The sequence below is a fragment of the Maylandia zebra genome, linkage group LG4 (assembly GCF_041146795.1).
Source record: "Maylandia zebra isolate NMK-2024a linkage group LG4, Mzebra_GT3a, whole genome shotgun sequence".
In the NCBI taxonomy this organism is placed as follows: domain Eukaryota; kingdom Metazoa; phylum Chordata; class Actinopteri; order Cichliformes; family Cichlidae; genus Maylandia; species Maylandia zebra.
The window spans coordinates 28,287,048-28,299,357 of record NC_135170.1 but is presented as its reverse complement, the minus strand read 5'-3'; the positions used below and the strand labels follow the sequence as shown (position 1 = coordinate 28,299,357).

Genomic DNA, 12,310 nt, shown 5'->3' with positions numbered 1-12,310 from the left:
TCTCTAACAGAATTGATTTATCCCTATAACTAAGTTGACCATTTATTATGTGTGGGGTTTTTTTTTTTTTTTTTTTTTTTTTTTTTTTCTTTTTTGTTTGTGTGTTTTGGTTTTTATGTGTCTGTGTGCAGGTGGGGGTTTTGGATACTCTCCACATCTCCCTTGTACACTCAGGAACTGTTGTCTTGTACCCTAGGGTTTGTTACTAGTATTATTAGATTGGATTTTTTCCTTTTTCTGTTTGTACACCCACTGGTACTGCTATAATTATGAGGTGGGAGTGTATGTCTTATATTGCTTTATGTTCTTTAAAAAGAAAACGGCATATTGTTCAATTTGTCTTTTGTAAAAGTCGATGCAAAAACTTTAATAAAAATATCAGGCTGGAAACCAACCAAATCTAAAATGTACATAAAAAGGCAATATTTCTTCAAGTAAACTATCTGAATATCTCCACACTAATACAGTATGAAAATAATATTCAGGATGGGAGTATTTGCGTGTTTTATCTGAACTTTATCTTGTATTATACTCTGTTTTGTTCTTCCATTGTGCTCACGTGAAGGAACTACTTTCAGACTTTTGGGAATTCTGTGTGTAAATCAAGAAAAATGGGTCATATTTACTCCTCTCAAAGCAGCTGAAGCATTCTCGGTTGCGGTCTTTGGAGAGTTTCCGCTAATGTAGCATGAGGAGGGAAACTGAAACCGAGATCTGAGGCGGACGGCCGGTCCCCTGGCTCTCACTTCTGGTGTGACCTGTAATCCCATCAGAGATAGTGTGTCCACGGTGGGAAAATAAACAGAACTGAAGACTGATCCCACCACTTGGCTCCCATCTCAGTGTGGTGTTATTCCATTTGTACTTTTTTATAGATTCAGTCCCACTTTTGATCAGGGTGCCCAGTACCACCCTCCACCGTGGTTAGTGTTTTTATAAAATTGGACAGTGTGCTATATCTGAAACATGCGCTGCATACTGGTTATATGCTTGCTTCTTTACATTCATTTGATCAGTTCAGCAAGTTAAATGAAAGTAATCAAACTTGACTAGTTTATACTTCATTTCGCCCTTTTTAGCATTTATAATAACGTCAGAAATTATATTAGTAACTGCAACAAAATCCTCCAAAATGAATGACAAGTGAAACGCAGTTGTAATAACTCATGTATACCTTAGGAAATTAGCTAAATAATTATTTTTAAATCAGTTTAGAACAAAAATACAGAGTCTTATACTCAATTTATCAAACATTTATCTACTTATAAATCCTAAGTAATAGGATTTATGTGTTACTCATAAATGCAAAACTCACAGAAACATTTATTAAATGTTGAGATCTGATTATTAAGCCCACTTTAAGGAACATTAAAGGAGACATTAGTTCTTTTCACACTGTTGGATGATCTTTAATCAGCTGCATATCTAGTAGCCCTATAGAGTGATTTCCAGTTGTGCCAGGGTAACAATAATTTGGCATATTATTATTGTTGTCCTGTGTTCTACCTCCTGCATGTGTCAGAGGAGAAAACTTTGAGCACTGTTCCAATCTGACTCTCTTAACATGTTCCAGAGTTCTTGTTTAAACACAGCTCTAGACAGCGTGCTTTATCCATGCTCCCTCCTGCAAGCTCTGTCCATGCAGCTCTCTTGCTGAAACTAAATGGAGTGTTGCCAGTAATGAGATTGCATTCAAAGTAGACTGCATATGAAAAAGGGCAACTTCAAATAATGTCCTGACCTGGTCTGCTGACACTGTGTGAAAGTCACAGATTCGGTACTGAAGCAACATGGCATATACCATGGAAGACTGGAACTGAAATATTCACTAATAAACAAAGGCTTCAAAAAGCAGCAGCATTCATGGAGCCATCCTCGGGAATGTTAAACAAATGGAAAGAAATGGAAAGAAAATCTTGCCTTGAGCTAATGTCTTCCATGCTGTTTTATAGCCGAGTGTGTTTTCAGGTTTTTGTGGATTTTTTTGTGGGCTTGGGTGATCACGCTGTCCCACTTCATCCTGGGTTTCTTTACCTGCTGTATGTGTTTCACATGCAGCCTCCTTTGGAAATAGAAGAGCTATATATAGCAACCCTTTAATTTTATCATCTGGGCTCAGATCCCCTGACAGACTGATGCCTTCAAAGGGAAAAATCAAGCACACTGTGTGTTTATTTGTGGGTTTGTGGTCAATGTGGTGAGGAAGTGGCCTCGTCTGAAGAAACTAGGTTTAATACCGCTGGTATTCAGCAGTAATGTTAGATGGAGAGGTCAAAGAGGAGGTAGAGGAAAGGCATCTGAAAGCGTTTCAAATGGCTGAAATCAAGTGAACCGAGAGGGAGGCGGGAAAGGGAGCAGAGGCTTCTAAGACTGGAGAGAGTTTTGACTTGCCATTTTAACAGCTGACATTGTTTCACAAATCTAAAGAGCCAAAACACAGTTTCCTTGCTAGGAAGAAATCCATGCAAACCCAGCAGAAAGAGGTGTTTGACTGAAGATTAATGAAGGCCACAGAGACAGCCCCTTCTGCCTGGTTTCTCATGCTTTCTTTTAGACGCCTTTCTGTGCTCACTGTTAAAAGGTGGACAAAGAGCCTTGTCTGGAGCAACAGAGCGGAGAAGTAACTTCTGTCTTGCGTGTCTCAGAATTAGACAGAATGAAACACCTGCAGCGGAGAATATGCTGTTCTTGTGCATATTCTTTAAAAAGACTGATTTCATTTCTTGAACTGCAACTGCTGCAAAGACTTAGAGAGTCAAACAGGAACACAGACTTCAGACTTGGACAAGTGTGACTGTTGATCTTTTCCTGATGCCCCTGATACGCCTAGTCTTTGGGACACTGTTAGTTTGCTGGTATTACAATCATTATGGTCTGTGCAGTTTTTCATCCTAATTTGGATACTGTTGATCATCTTAGGAGAACACTGTGATAATAATAAACCCATGTGCAACGCGTTACTGTAATCCGATTACTTTTTTCAAGTAACGAGTAAAGTAAGGGATTACTATTGCACACTGCGTTACTAAAAACGTGATTTTTTTGCGAGAATGTCTCATGACAATGACGTAAGCGAGTGCCACGTTCGTGACAACAGCTGTGTGCAGATCAACAATGGATAATATATAGAGTGCGGGAGAGAGTATGAGCGTGCAGCATTTAAAGCGTGGAAGTACTGACCTTACTTTGAGTTTGATTCCATAAAAAGTGACAAAAACATTAGTGTCCCTTGCGCGTGGGAAGAAAACTTATTTTTACAGCGAAAAAACCCCTAAACTTCTGAGCAAGCACCACGCTACCACGTAATGGGAAATTCATGGAGAAACTCGCGGATTCTTCAATTGACCGCTGCGGCTCACCTGCACCTGGGCAAACCTCCGCCTACCCTACTCCTGCTTTACAGGTGAAAATAGAGCAACAGGACCGCTAGTCTTTGATTTTATTTATTTTCTGCCGTGTTTTACTTGCATCTATTTGAAAGACTGAGTGTAAACACAAAAAAATATTTTATTTTATGTGCTGGAATGTGCAGAAAATAGGTTTAAATGTTAAACAAATTTCTTACAGTCAGTGAATGTTGCATATAATTACATTTTTGCTTGATGCATAAAGTTAAAAGATTAAAACTAATAAAACAAGTTTTAAAAAGAGACTTTTCCATTTGATTACATTTTGTATGATGGATTATGTAGAAAAAGTAGAATTGGGCTGAAAGATCTATCGCTTTATCAGCTATTCAGGTTGTAAATCGTGTTTTTAAAAAGTAACAAAGTAACTAACTAATTAATTACTTTTGAAAATAAGTAATCAGTAAAGTAACGGGATTACCTTTTTGGGGAAATAATCAGTAATTAGTTACTGATTACTTGATAACTTGACCAACACTGCCCATGTGATTGACCAGACTGCCTAAACCTGACGGTTGCTGCGGGTTATTGAGACTCCACCAGCTGAATGTTGGTCTAAATGAATCTCTTTTGGTCAGCATCCCAGCACTCCATTGCCAGAGCCAAAATCTGAATAACAAGTGTTCAGGAATGGCCAACTGTTTAGTGGCCTCTCAAGGTCAATGGAGAACAATGGAGGCTGTTTGTCTGGTGAACACCCGGTTCACACTCGGGCGAATTCAAATAGCTTCACTTTGAAAAAGAAAGAAATTTAAAGAGGGGAAAAATAAGCGTGATTTCAGTGTGGTGAACAGAATCCTTTTATTAGCTGATGAGTCACAGCATTGTGGGGATGATGCACTTTTTCTCCAGGCGCAGTCTCTGAAACACACCTTTCTTCGTGACCAGCTGCAATTTTTGTTTTACTTGGGTCAAACGTTCACTTTCATGATCTGTGAAAGGACAAGCTGCACTCACGCACGCACGCCCCGTTGCTGCATCACAGGCTGAACGCTGGCTTCACGGACCTCCCACGAGGCGTGGCCAAGTGTCGAAGCTTATATATGTTCCTCGTGAACGTTCGCTCCTGTATTATACAGCTATGCGGCGCTACTGAATTGGTGTTTGTCCTTTTGAGTTTCATTGAGGAAAAAAAATACCATATGGACTTTGCATTGGGAGTTCGTTTAGGCGCTTTATAGGTTTTAGTCGTATTTAGGTTTAATCATGTTGAAAAATAATGGAAAGAAGACCGCAATCTCAGTAGCCTGCACAGCATGTCTCTGCCTGCTGCTGCTGCTCCTGGTTGCTGTGCAGCATCACCGGGTGCAGGTGAGCGAGGTGACGAGCGAACGGGACATCGGTACGCGCTCTCTGCTCCAAGATGCCACGCCGGGGGAAGGGGAGAGCGCACCGCCCGAGAGCGCACGGGATAAGAAAGGATTCTCGGCTTACTTCACCAAACTGACCCGGGGACGGAGGGAGGTGGAGAAGCCCGCACGCTCGTTCGCGGACCCCCCTCCAGCTGAGAACATCAGCGCGGATGACATCTTCATCGCAGTGAAGACCACCAAGAAGTTCCACCAGTCCCGGCTGAGTCTGCTTCTGGAGACATGGATCTCCAGAAACGTGCAACAGGTAAATGGGAAAAATGTAGCATGGAACATTCAGCTCGTTATCAAAACACTGCGCGTGCACAATCCGAAAAGTAAAGATTTCAGTGATTTACTTTGTAGATTATGTCATTGTTATTAAGCCCGCACTGCATAGTTGTAACAATAATCCAGTGTACGCATGCAGGTGATGATGATGTTTCATCGCTGTTCACGGTGCTTTATTGTTCCCCTTGTCACTAGATGACATACTGAAACGGCCACACTGTTCACCATGCTGAATTCCCTCTGCTCTGTCACTTTTTATTTTCCCCTGAGTGATGTCCCTGAGAACGGAGGGAGCAGTTTCAGAACTCCCTCTTCTCCCCTTTTCTCAACCCCCCTCTCTCCCCTCTCTCTATTATCCCCCCTCTTTTGAGGTGTCCCTGTGAATGTCCCCGGTGCAATGGATGCTTCACAGCCACCGACTCCAACGCTGTCCCCCTTCCAGGGCTAACAAAGCTTCTTTCTGAAGGGGGAAGAAAAGCTTTCCCAGCCCCTTGTCTCCCCTCTCTCCATGGGAACGTGGGAGCTGAGTCTGGGTCAAGCTTAGTGGAGGGATGGGAACGTGGGGGCTTCGTTTAGGGGATGCCTGGGACAAAAGGGTGCATCTATAGGCTTGCTTATGCTGGGAATGAGCACGCTGAGTATGAAAATGTCCTTGAAAACCAAGCTCCTTTAGAGGGTGCACAAAGACAAGGCTGAGGAAACGGTAGCTAGTCAAAGTGATTTTATCCTACACCTCACATGCGCTTTTGCAGAAGTCGTTGTAATTTGTTTCGGCTACAGTCACATAAAGGCTTTCTTTTTATTCCAAGCAGCAATAAAGTTGAAGGGGATCTGTTTGATGCCAGGGTTTCAAATAATAATAGACTGTCACAATCACTGTGTGAAAAGGAGTAATGATTAGATGGAGTAGATCAAACCATGATCTGCAACAGCTGCTTACATGCGAACAGCTTCTGCTAATTGTTTGCAATTACTGCAGTGGATGATGTTAGTTAACCCATTTAAAACAGAATTATCAGCAGGGCTGAGAGGCAGGCAGCTGGTAGGTGGCTGCATGGACAAAAAGGACAGACTGAGCACCACAATGCATGAAGGAGTTCCTGGAGAAGGGGTGCCAGGTGGTCAGGGGAGACAGCACAATGGAAGGCCTTAATGCCAGCCATATGATGTTCATGAGTTCCCACCATGTACATATGGTCATCCTCTGTGATCAGATTTGATTCTCACGCTCAGCTGATGGACATCTGTGGAGTTTGCATCAATGTTGGAGTATCAGACACAAGGGACAAAAAGTATTATTTCTGTATAAGCAAGTATGTTTCTGCAGGCTTTTACACTTGCTTGCTTCTCACATCTGCTCAGTATGTGATCTGGTGGTGTTTCTGTGAGAACAGGGAAGGTAGATTATCTCTGTGATAGGTTTGTTGACACAATAGTGCTTGTGGCCTTCTTAATCTTTGAGCGCATACATAGCATAAATAACACTTTTGTAAATCCAGCTTGTTTGGGTCTTTATGCACATTGTTAATAAATGCTTTTGGAAAAAAAACATTCAGTAGCTGGGACTTTACGTTTAAAGTTTAATTCCTAACCATCCTCTTTACTTTCTCTCTTTCCAGAGTTCATTTGGAAATCTGGCACATATGAGCGTTTTTTTTTTTCCTCCAGTGTGCAAAATTATTTCAAGTGTCTGGACAGCTGGCACTGACGTCTTCACGGTGGTGTGCCATGCATTCCTCTCTTAAGAGTCTGATAATTAGCCAGCCGTCCAACAATGAGATCTTTTAGCATTTAGGAAAAAAAAACCCACTTGGAGCTGCAGTTCAGTTATTCAAATGGCTTCAGTGTAAAGAAATAAAATACAAGCGGTCAGAAAGTGGGTGGATGTCATTAAGGAGGAAATCCTGCTGTTAATCTGCAACTTCTGATTTGGAAATCAACAAATGCATGTGTTTTATGCCATCAACTTATCTTTTACTGCATCCCTGATGAAACAATTCTAATCCTGTGTGATGTCTGCCAAATTATTAGTCTGCACAAAAAGTGCTGAAATGCTTTGAAAAGCTGGGACAAAAAGGGGAAGGAATCGGGGTGGAGGTGGATGATGGAAAAGAAGGGAGCCCAGTGCCCTTCCTTCCTGTGGAGCTGGAGGCAGCCAGCCAGGCACCACGTTCAGCTCAGACAGGGCCGTGCCAGACCTTCCTGTGATCAGGAGCGCAGCACCGCTCTTCTCCTCACCTCTTGCCCTCTCGCCTCTTATCTCTGCTCCACACAGGACCATCTCTTTTCTCTCTCGTGCATTCTTTTTGTTTGAATTAGTATTCCATGAAAGTAGCTCTTTTAAGTTTTCAGTGAAGGAACAATGACTAAGGAAAAAACTTCACTGGGAGATTTCTCTTTAGTTAACTCCTGCAGCTGTATGCAAATGCTGGCAAGCGTTTACCCAGTGGAGACTTTACCCAGCATGAAAACTCACAGCATTGTTCTATTCAAGAGGCTCTGGCTGTGTGTGGGGGGGAGATGACGGGGTGAAAAGGAGGTGACTGGCCACACACGGTTTTTGATTTACTAATCAGCAGTGAGAATCCCACCACCGCTCCTCCATCCACCCTCCTCCTCTTTCTGTCAGTAGCCAGGCAGCTCTGGCAGCTGCCTCAGTGATTAGGCTGTCTATTGAACGAGCTTTAAAGCAAACAGCGCCAGCCTCTGATCCCTTCACCAGCGAAACCACCACTGTTCCCTAAACAAATACAGGCTCATGGCTTTAGCGTTGAGCAACATCTGCTCAGAATTTGTTCCACAAACTGCTTGAGCAGCCTCGCTTTGTGTTGGGGGGAAAAACAAAAACTAAACTGGAGCAACCGATGTTTCATTTAATTCAAGTAAAGTCAGCGGCCTGCTTATAGATGCACATCACAGATTGCAGTTGCTCAGCAGCAGGGCGATGGTGGTGAACGTGCAGGCATTAGAGCTCTATCTGTAAGTGAGGGTTAAGGGAGCATGACCTGGCATGTAGAGACACGTGGCGTAGATAGGATAGCGTGGTGTTCGGCAGGTGCTGCCTCACCTGAGGTGAAGAGTAAACAGACTACTGGCGGTTACAAAGCCTGGGGCCGGCCGCCTTTTCATCACCGCTATTCAGCAGCTCGCACCTGCTCTGTGTGAGTTGTCATAAAGAGAAGTCTAATCTCTTCCCGCTTCTTTTAAGTGTGTTCCTGTAAGGTGCCCTTTGTTCTTTACTCCTTTTATGACTAATTGCTACATTTAACAAGTGCCTGCAGTCTGGTGGTTTTAATTCTTCTAACGTTTTTGAATCTGTCAGTCACACAGATGCGAAGACAAAGAGACAGACATTTTTTTCCATGCTGCTGTTTTTATCAGCATTAATCATTTTGAAGCTCGGCAGCAGGTCCAGCAGAGCGACGAGGCTCAGCCACGGGATGTGATACATGAACGGGGTGTGTGTGTGGGAGGCGGACAGTCTGCCTCCTCCTTTGTTGTTTGTCTGGGATGCTTCGGGGCGGCTGCATAGTTGCCATGGTGAGAGTAAAATGCAGGACAAAAGGCCTTTATTAGAGCAGGAGGCTGTTTAACTCAATGCGTTTTCCACTGCATAAAAGCAATGCTGATTGATGCTAATCACACCAGCTGGATGTGACGGAGAGAGACTTTGAACACACTGTTGAATAAGACCGTGTGGCCACTTCACATGATCAGCCAGAGTAGCTATAATTTTGTGGTTCTGAAGGCCAAGTCTCCTTATCTGTGACTTCCCTTGTTTGTTTACAGACGTACATCTTCACAGATGGAGAAGATGATGAGCTGAAGAAGAAAATTGGTAAGTTTTATGAGGGAGCTTTCAAGTTGCCAACAAAGATCATTTTGTTTGAGAAAGGCACCATCAATGAGAAACCGAATCCCATTTTAAATGCCATAAAAATTTTGCTCTGAGCTTTTTGCCTCTGTGAAAGATGACTTTGAAATACACAGATGCTTCTTTGATGATGCCATGCCTTATGTTTTAAGCCATAACTCTGTCTCTTTCATGACCGCCACAGGGAGTCATGCAATTAACACCAACTGCTCTGCGGCACACAGCCGACAAGCTCTGTCTTGCAAGATGGCGGTGGAATATGACAAGTTCATCGAGTCGGGGAAAAAGTAAGCATCGCTTTAGAAAACGCTCACTTGTGCATTAGCCGAGAATGGCTTTGATCTAATAACTATTCTGTTTTGCAGGTGGTTCTGTCACGTAGATGATGACAATTACGTGAATGTTCGGGCCCTGGTGAAGCACCTGTCCCAGTACCCCCACACCCAGGACATGTACCTCGGCAAACCCAGTCTGGACCGGCCAATAGAGGCCACAGAGAGGCTGGGCGACAATAAGATGGTATGCTGAAGATTGTTGTTGATATCGCAGTATATATTTTAATGGTGACTCGCCAGATGGTAGCATTAATAACCTTTTCGTTCTCCTTTTATAGAAACCAGTGAATTTCTGGTTTGCAACAGGAGGAGCAGGTTTCTGTGTGAGTCGGGGTCTGGCGCTGAAGATGAGTCCATGGGCCAGGTAAGATATTTGTAATTATGCTGCACTAAGATTGCATTTGCCTTGTAGTGAACACATAAACTACAAAAACCCCCAAACGTCCTCAATAGTCGATCCAATGGATTACTACATTTGGAATAGTAAATTTCTAAGCTAAAGCCCAATAAAAATAAAGGCAAGAAGTAGTGCCCCAAATCCCCACCCACATCACAATGCCAACCTTGGGCGTGTCTTTACTTGGATCTGTAACCAGCTTGCAACACCCAGAGACTCTAGAACTGCCATTATAAGAAAGTAGGTGCAAGGCTTTAGGTGTTTCAGAGGCATGTTACAATTTCAAAGTGACTTCCTGTCAGTAGAAAGGATTCGTACAGTAGAGCAGAGTACACTGGCACTGACCAGGTGACTTCTTATTTTTTAGTGGCGGTCACTTCATGAACACAGCCGAGAAGATCCGTCTTCCGGACGACTGCACCATCGGCTACATCATCGAGTCGGTTCTGGGGGTCCCCCTGACCCGCAGCAACCTGTTCCACTCCCACCTGGAAAACCTGCAACAGGTGTCCAGATCTGAGATTCACAAGCAGGTGAGAGGCTTATAGGACATTCTGCATCCTCGAGAAAAGGGCAAATCCGAGTGAATGTGGTGTTCACGTTTTTGCTCTTTTTTTCAGATCACTCTAAGTTATGGGATGTTTGAAAACAAGAGCAATATCATCAATTTGAAAGGAGCGTTTCCAGTAGAGGAGGATCCATCAAGGTGAGGGGCTGTTTTACTTAATTATAAGACGTATTAATTTAAGCACATTTTCAACATAGATCTAAGTCTTTTTCTTGTCTTCCAGGTTCAAGTCTGTGCACTGTCTCCTGTACCCAGACACCCCGTGGTGTCCTCCCCAGGTTCCCTATTAGGGCGACCGCTCCTTTCTCATCCTCGTCTCCGTCTTGCCTCGGTATCTGAAAGGCTCGTGGAGACCAGTGTTTGGTATTAGACCATGTGGCTGCTGTATTCTTGCTGCAGTGGTGCATGGTTTTTAATAGTTTTACTGGGCTGCTGTGCGGCCCGCCTCGGGACTCTTCCTTCCTCTCTGGAGCCAGAGCCTCATCCCGTATTATGGGGTACGGTCGGAGGACTTCAGCTCTGCAGGAAGTAGCTTTCATCGTTAAGCTTTGCAGGCAATCAGTTGAGCTTTGTGATGTACATGTTGCTTGTAAATGTATCTGCTATTCTCATAGAATGTATTGTCTTATATTTGAGCCTTTTGCCAGCTTTACATTAACACTTTTTTTTTTGCTTTTTAAAATGCAGAGCCCTTCAAGTCTATGTTTGTAGGCTTTGGGCTTTTTTCTCATTTAATTGGCTTTTTTGGGTATTTCTTTTGTATCAGATGACTCCGGACATTTGCTCTAATATGAAGATGTTGTTGTGCTTTTAAGTTAACAGTGTTATATTCCCCATAACCTGAGCTGGCAGTTGGCAGATTTTCAAATGCATCCTTTGGCGATCCAATCTGATGTGTATCAGGACAAAGCACTTTTCCCTTCCTCATAGTTTTGTTTTTATTTCACGAACTTACCTAGTTTACGTCCTCTAATGATATACTTCAGATTTGTCCCAAACTAACAAAAAAAAACAAAAATAACCCCTCAAAATCTCAACATTTGCTCCTTTTGATGTATTTAATAACACTCCTTGCATTAGTTACAATCAAGGAAAAGTAATGAGTGGTAGAGATTTTGCTTTGGGGTTATAGTCACCTTTGCTTTGCTTTGACAAGTCTTTTTTTTTATTTTTTTATTTTTTAATATTGCACAGCTGTGTTTCAAATGGGCTGATGTTTGCTCCTCACCTCTGAAAGGTACAACAGAGAAGAATTACTGTCTTTTTAGTTTGGATGATTCCCATTCGAAGAAGAAAAGCAAGAGCAGTTTGAATCAGTAGCACAGAAAAGGAGAACCAGATGGGTAAACTGAGCCGCAGTCTATAATAGTTTGCACAAAAGACTGTTGAGCCTCTGTGTTGTTGTCAATATGAATGTTCCTTATTTACACATAACATCAGCTGGTTACTGTTGAGGCCTGCGAGGTGAAAGCGACATCAGCGTTTCCTCATGGAGGTGTCTGTGTTCCCTCTGTGTCATTTCTCACCCATATTGGGTTACGCTATACATCTTGATTACAGTATTGTGTACTGTGCCTTTGTTTAAATGAGTAGGGATTGTCTATGCTTAGAATGTAATTTCCCCCTTTGTGGTTTACATACACTTAATGACCTGTATTTTTTTTTTTTTTTTTTTTTTTTTTTGTGGGACTGCTTTAAACTGTGCTAAATGACTGTGGTGTTTTATTCTCCAGTATCTGGAGGGTTTGACCAGTTCATTCCCAATAACTGGCTCCTCAGGGATTATGAGCTGATCCTGGTATTAACTACCATGGGACCCACGGTGGGACCTAAAACGCTGAATAAAAATGTATAACCACTGAGAAACTTTCCATTTTTTGGTAATGTTTTTATTTGACTGTCTTGCAAGCTTAAGATGTTACACTTAATGCTCACATTAATCCTATTTGTAGTACTTGGTCCTTTATGGACACTTGAACTTAAATCACACATTAAATCTTGTAACAAAACTGTCACTCGTGAACTCTGGACGACACTGGGAGATTCAAGGTTTTTTTTCCACACTTGTCCTTTCTCGGGAGTAACAGAC

General features: G+C 42.6%; 1 protein-coding gene across 1 annotated transcript; it reads left to right on the top strand.

The window, feature by feature from the left end:
• Positions 1–4,485: 4,485 nt before the first annotated feature.
• On the top strand, positions 4,486–12,092 carry lfng (LFNG O-fucosylpeptide 3-beta-N-acetylglucosaminyltransferase). Its single transcript, XM_004552238.6, has 8 exons — positions 4,486–5,024; positions 8,837–8,885; positions 9,106–9,208; positions 9,287–9,440; positions 9,535–9,620; positions 10,021–10,186; positions 10,274–10,359; positions 10,445–12,092. Exons 1-8 carry the CDS (start codon positions 4,614–4,616, stop codon positions 10,509–10,511), a joined length of 1,122 nt encoding a protein of 373 aa, XP_004552295.2. The 5' UTR covers positions 4,486–4,613; the 3' UTR covers positions 10,512–12,092.
• The last annotated feature ends 218 nt before the right edge of the window (positions 12,093–12,310 follow it).

What these genes read in the sequence shown, in the direction of transcription:
- lfng (XM_004552238.6), top strand. Translation starts at nt 4,614, where the DNA reads ATGTTGAAAAATAATGGAAAGAAGACCGCAATCTCAGTAGCCTGCACA. An exon ending in GATCTGAGATTCACAAGCAG is followed by an intron (nt 10,187 to 10,273) that starts GTGAGAGGCTTA and finishes TCTTTTTTTCAG; the next exon opens with ATCACTCTAAGTTATGGGAT. An exon ending in GTAGAGGAGGATCCATCAAG is followed by an intron (nt 10,360 to 10,444) that starts GTGAGGGGCTGT and finishes CTTGTCTTCCAG; the next exon opens with GTTCAAGTCTGTGCACTGTC.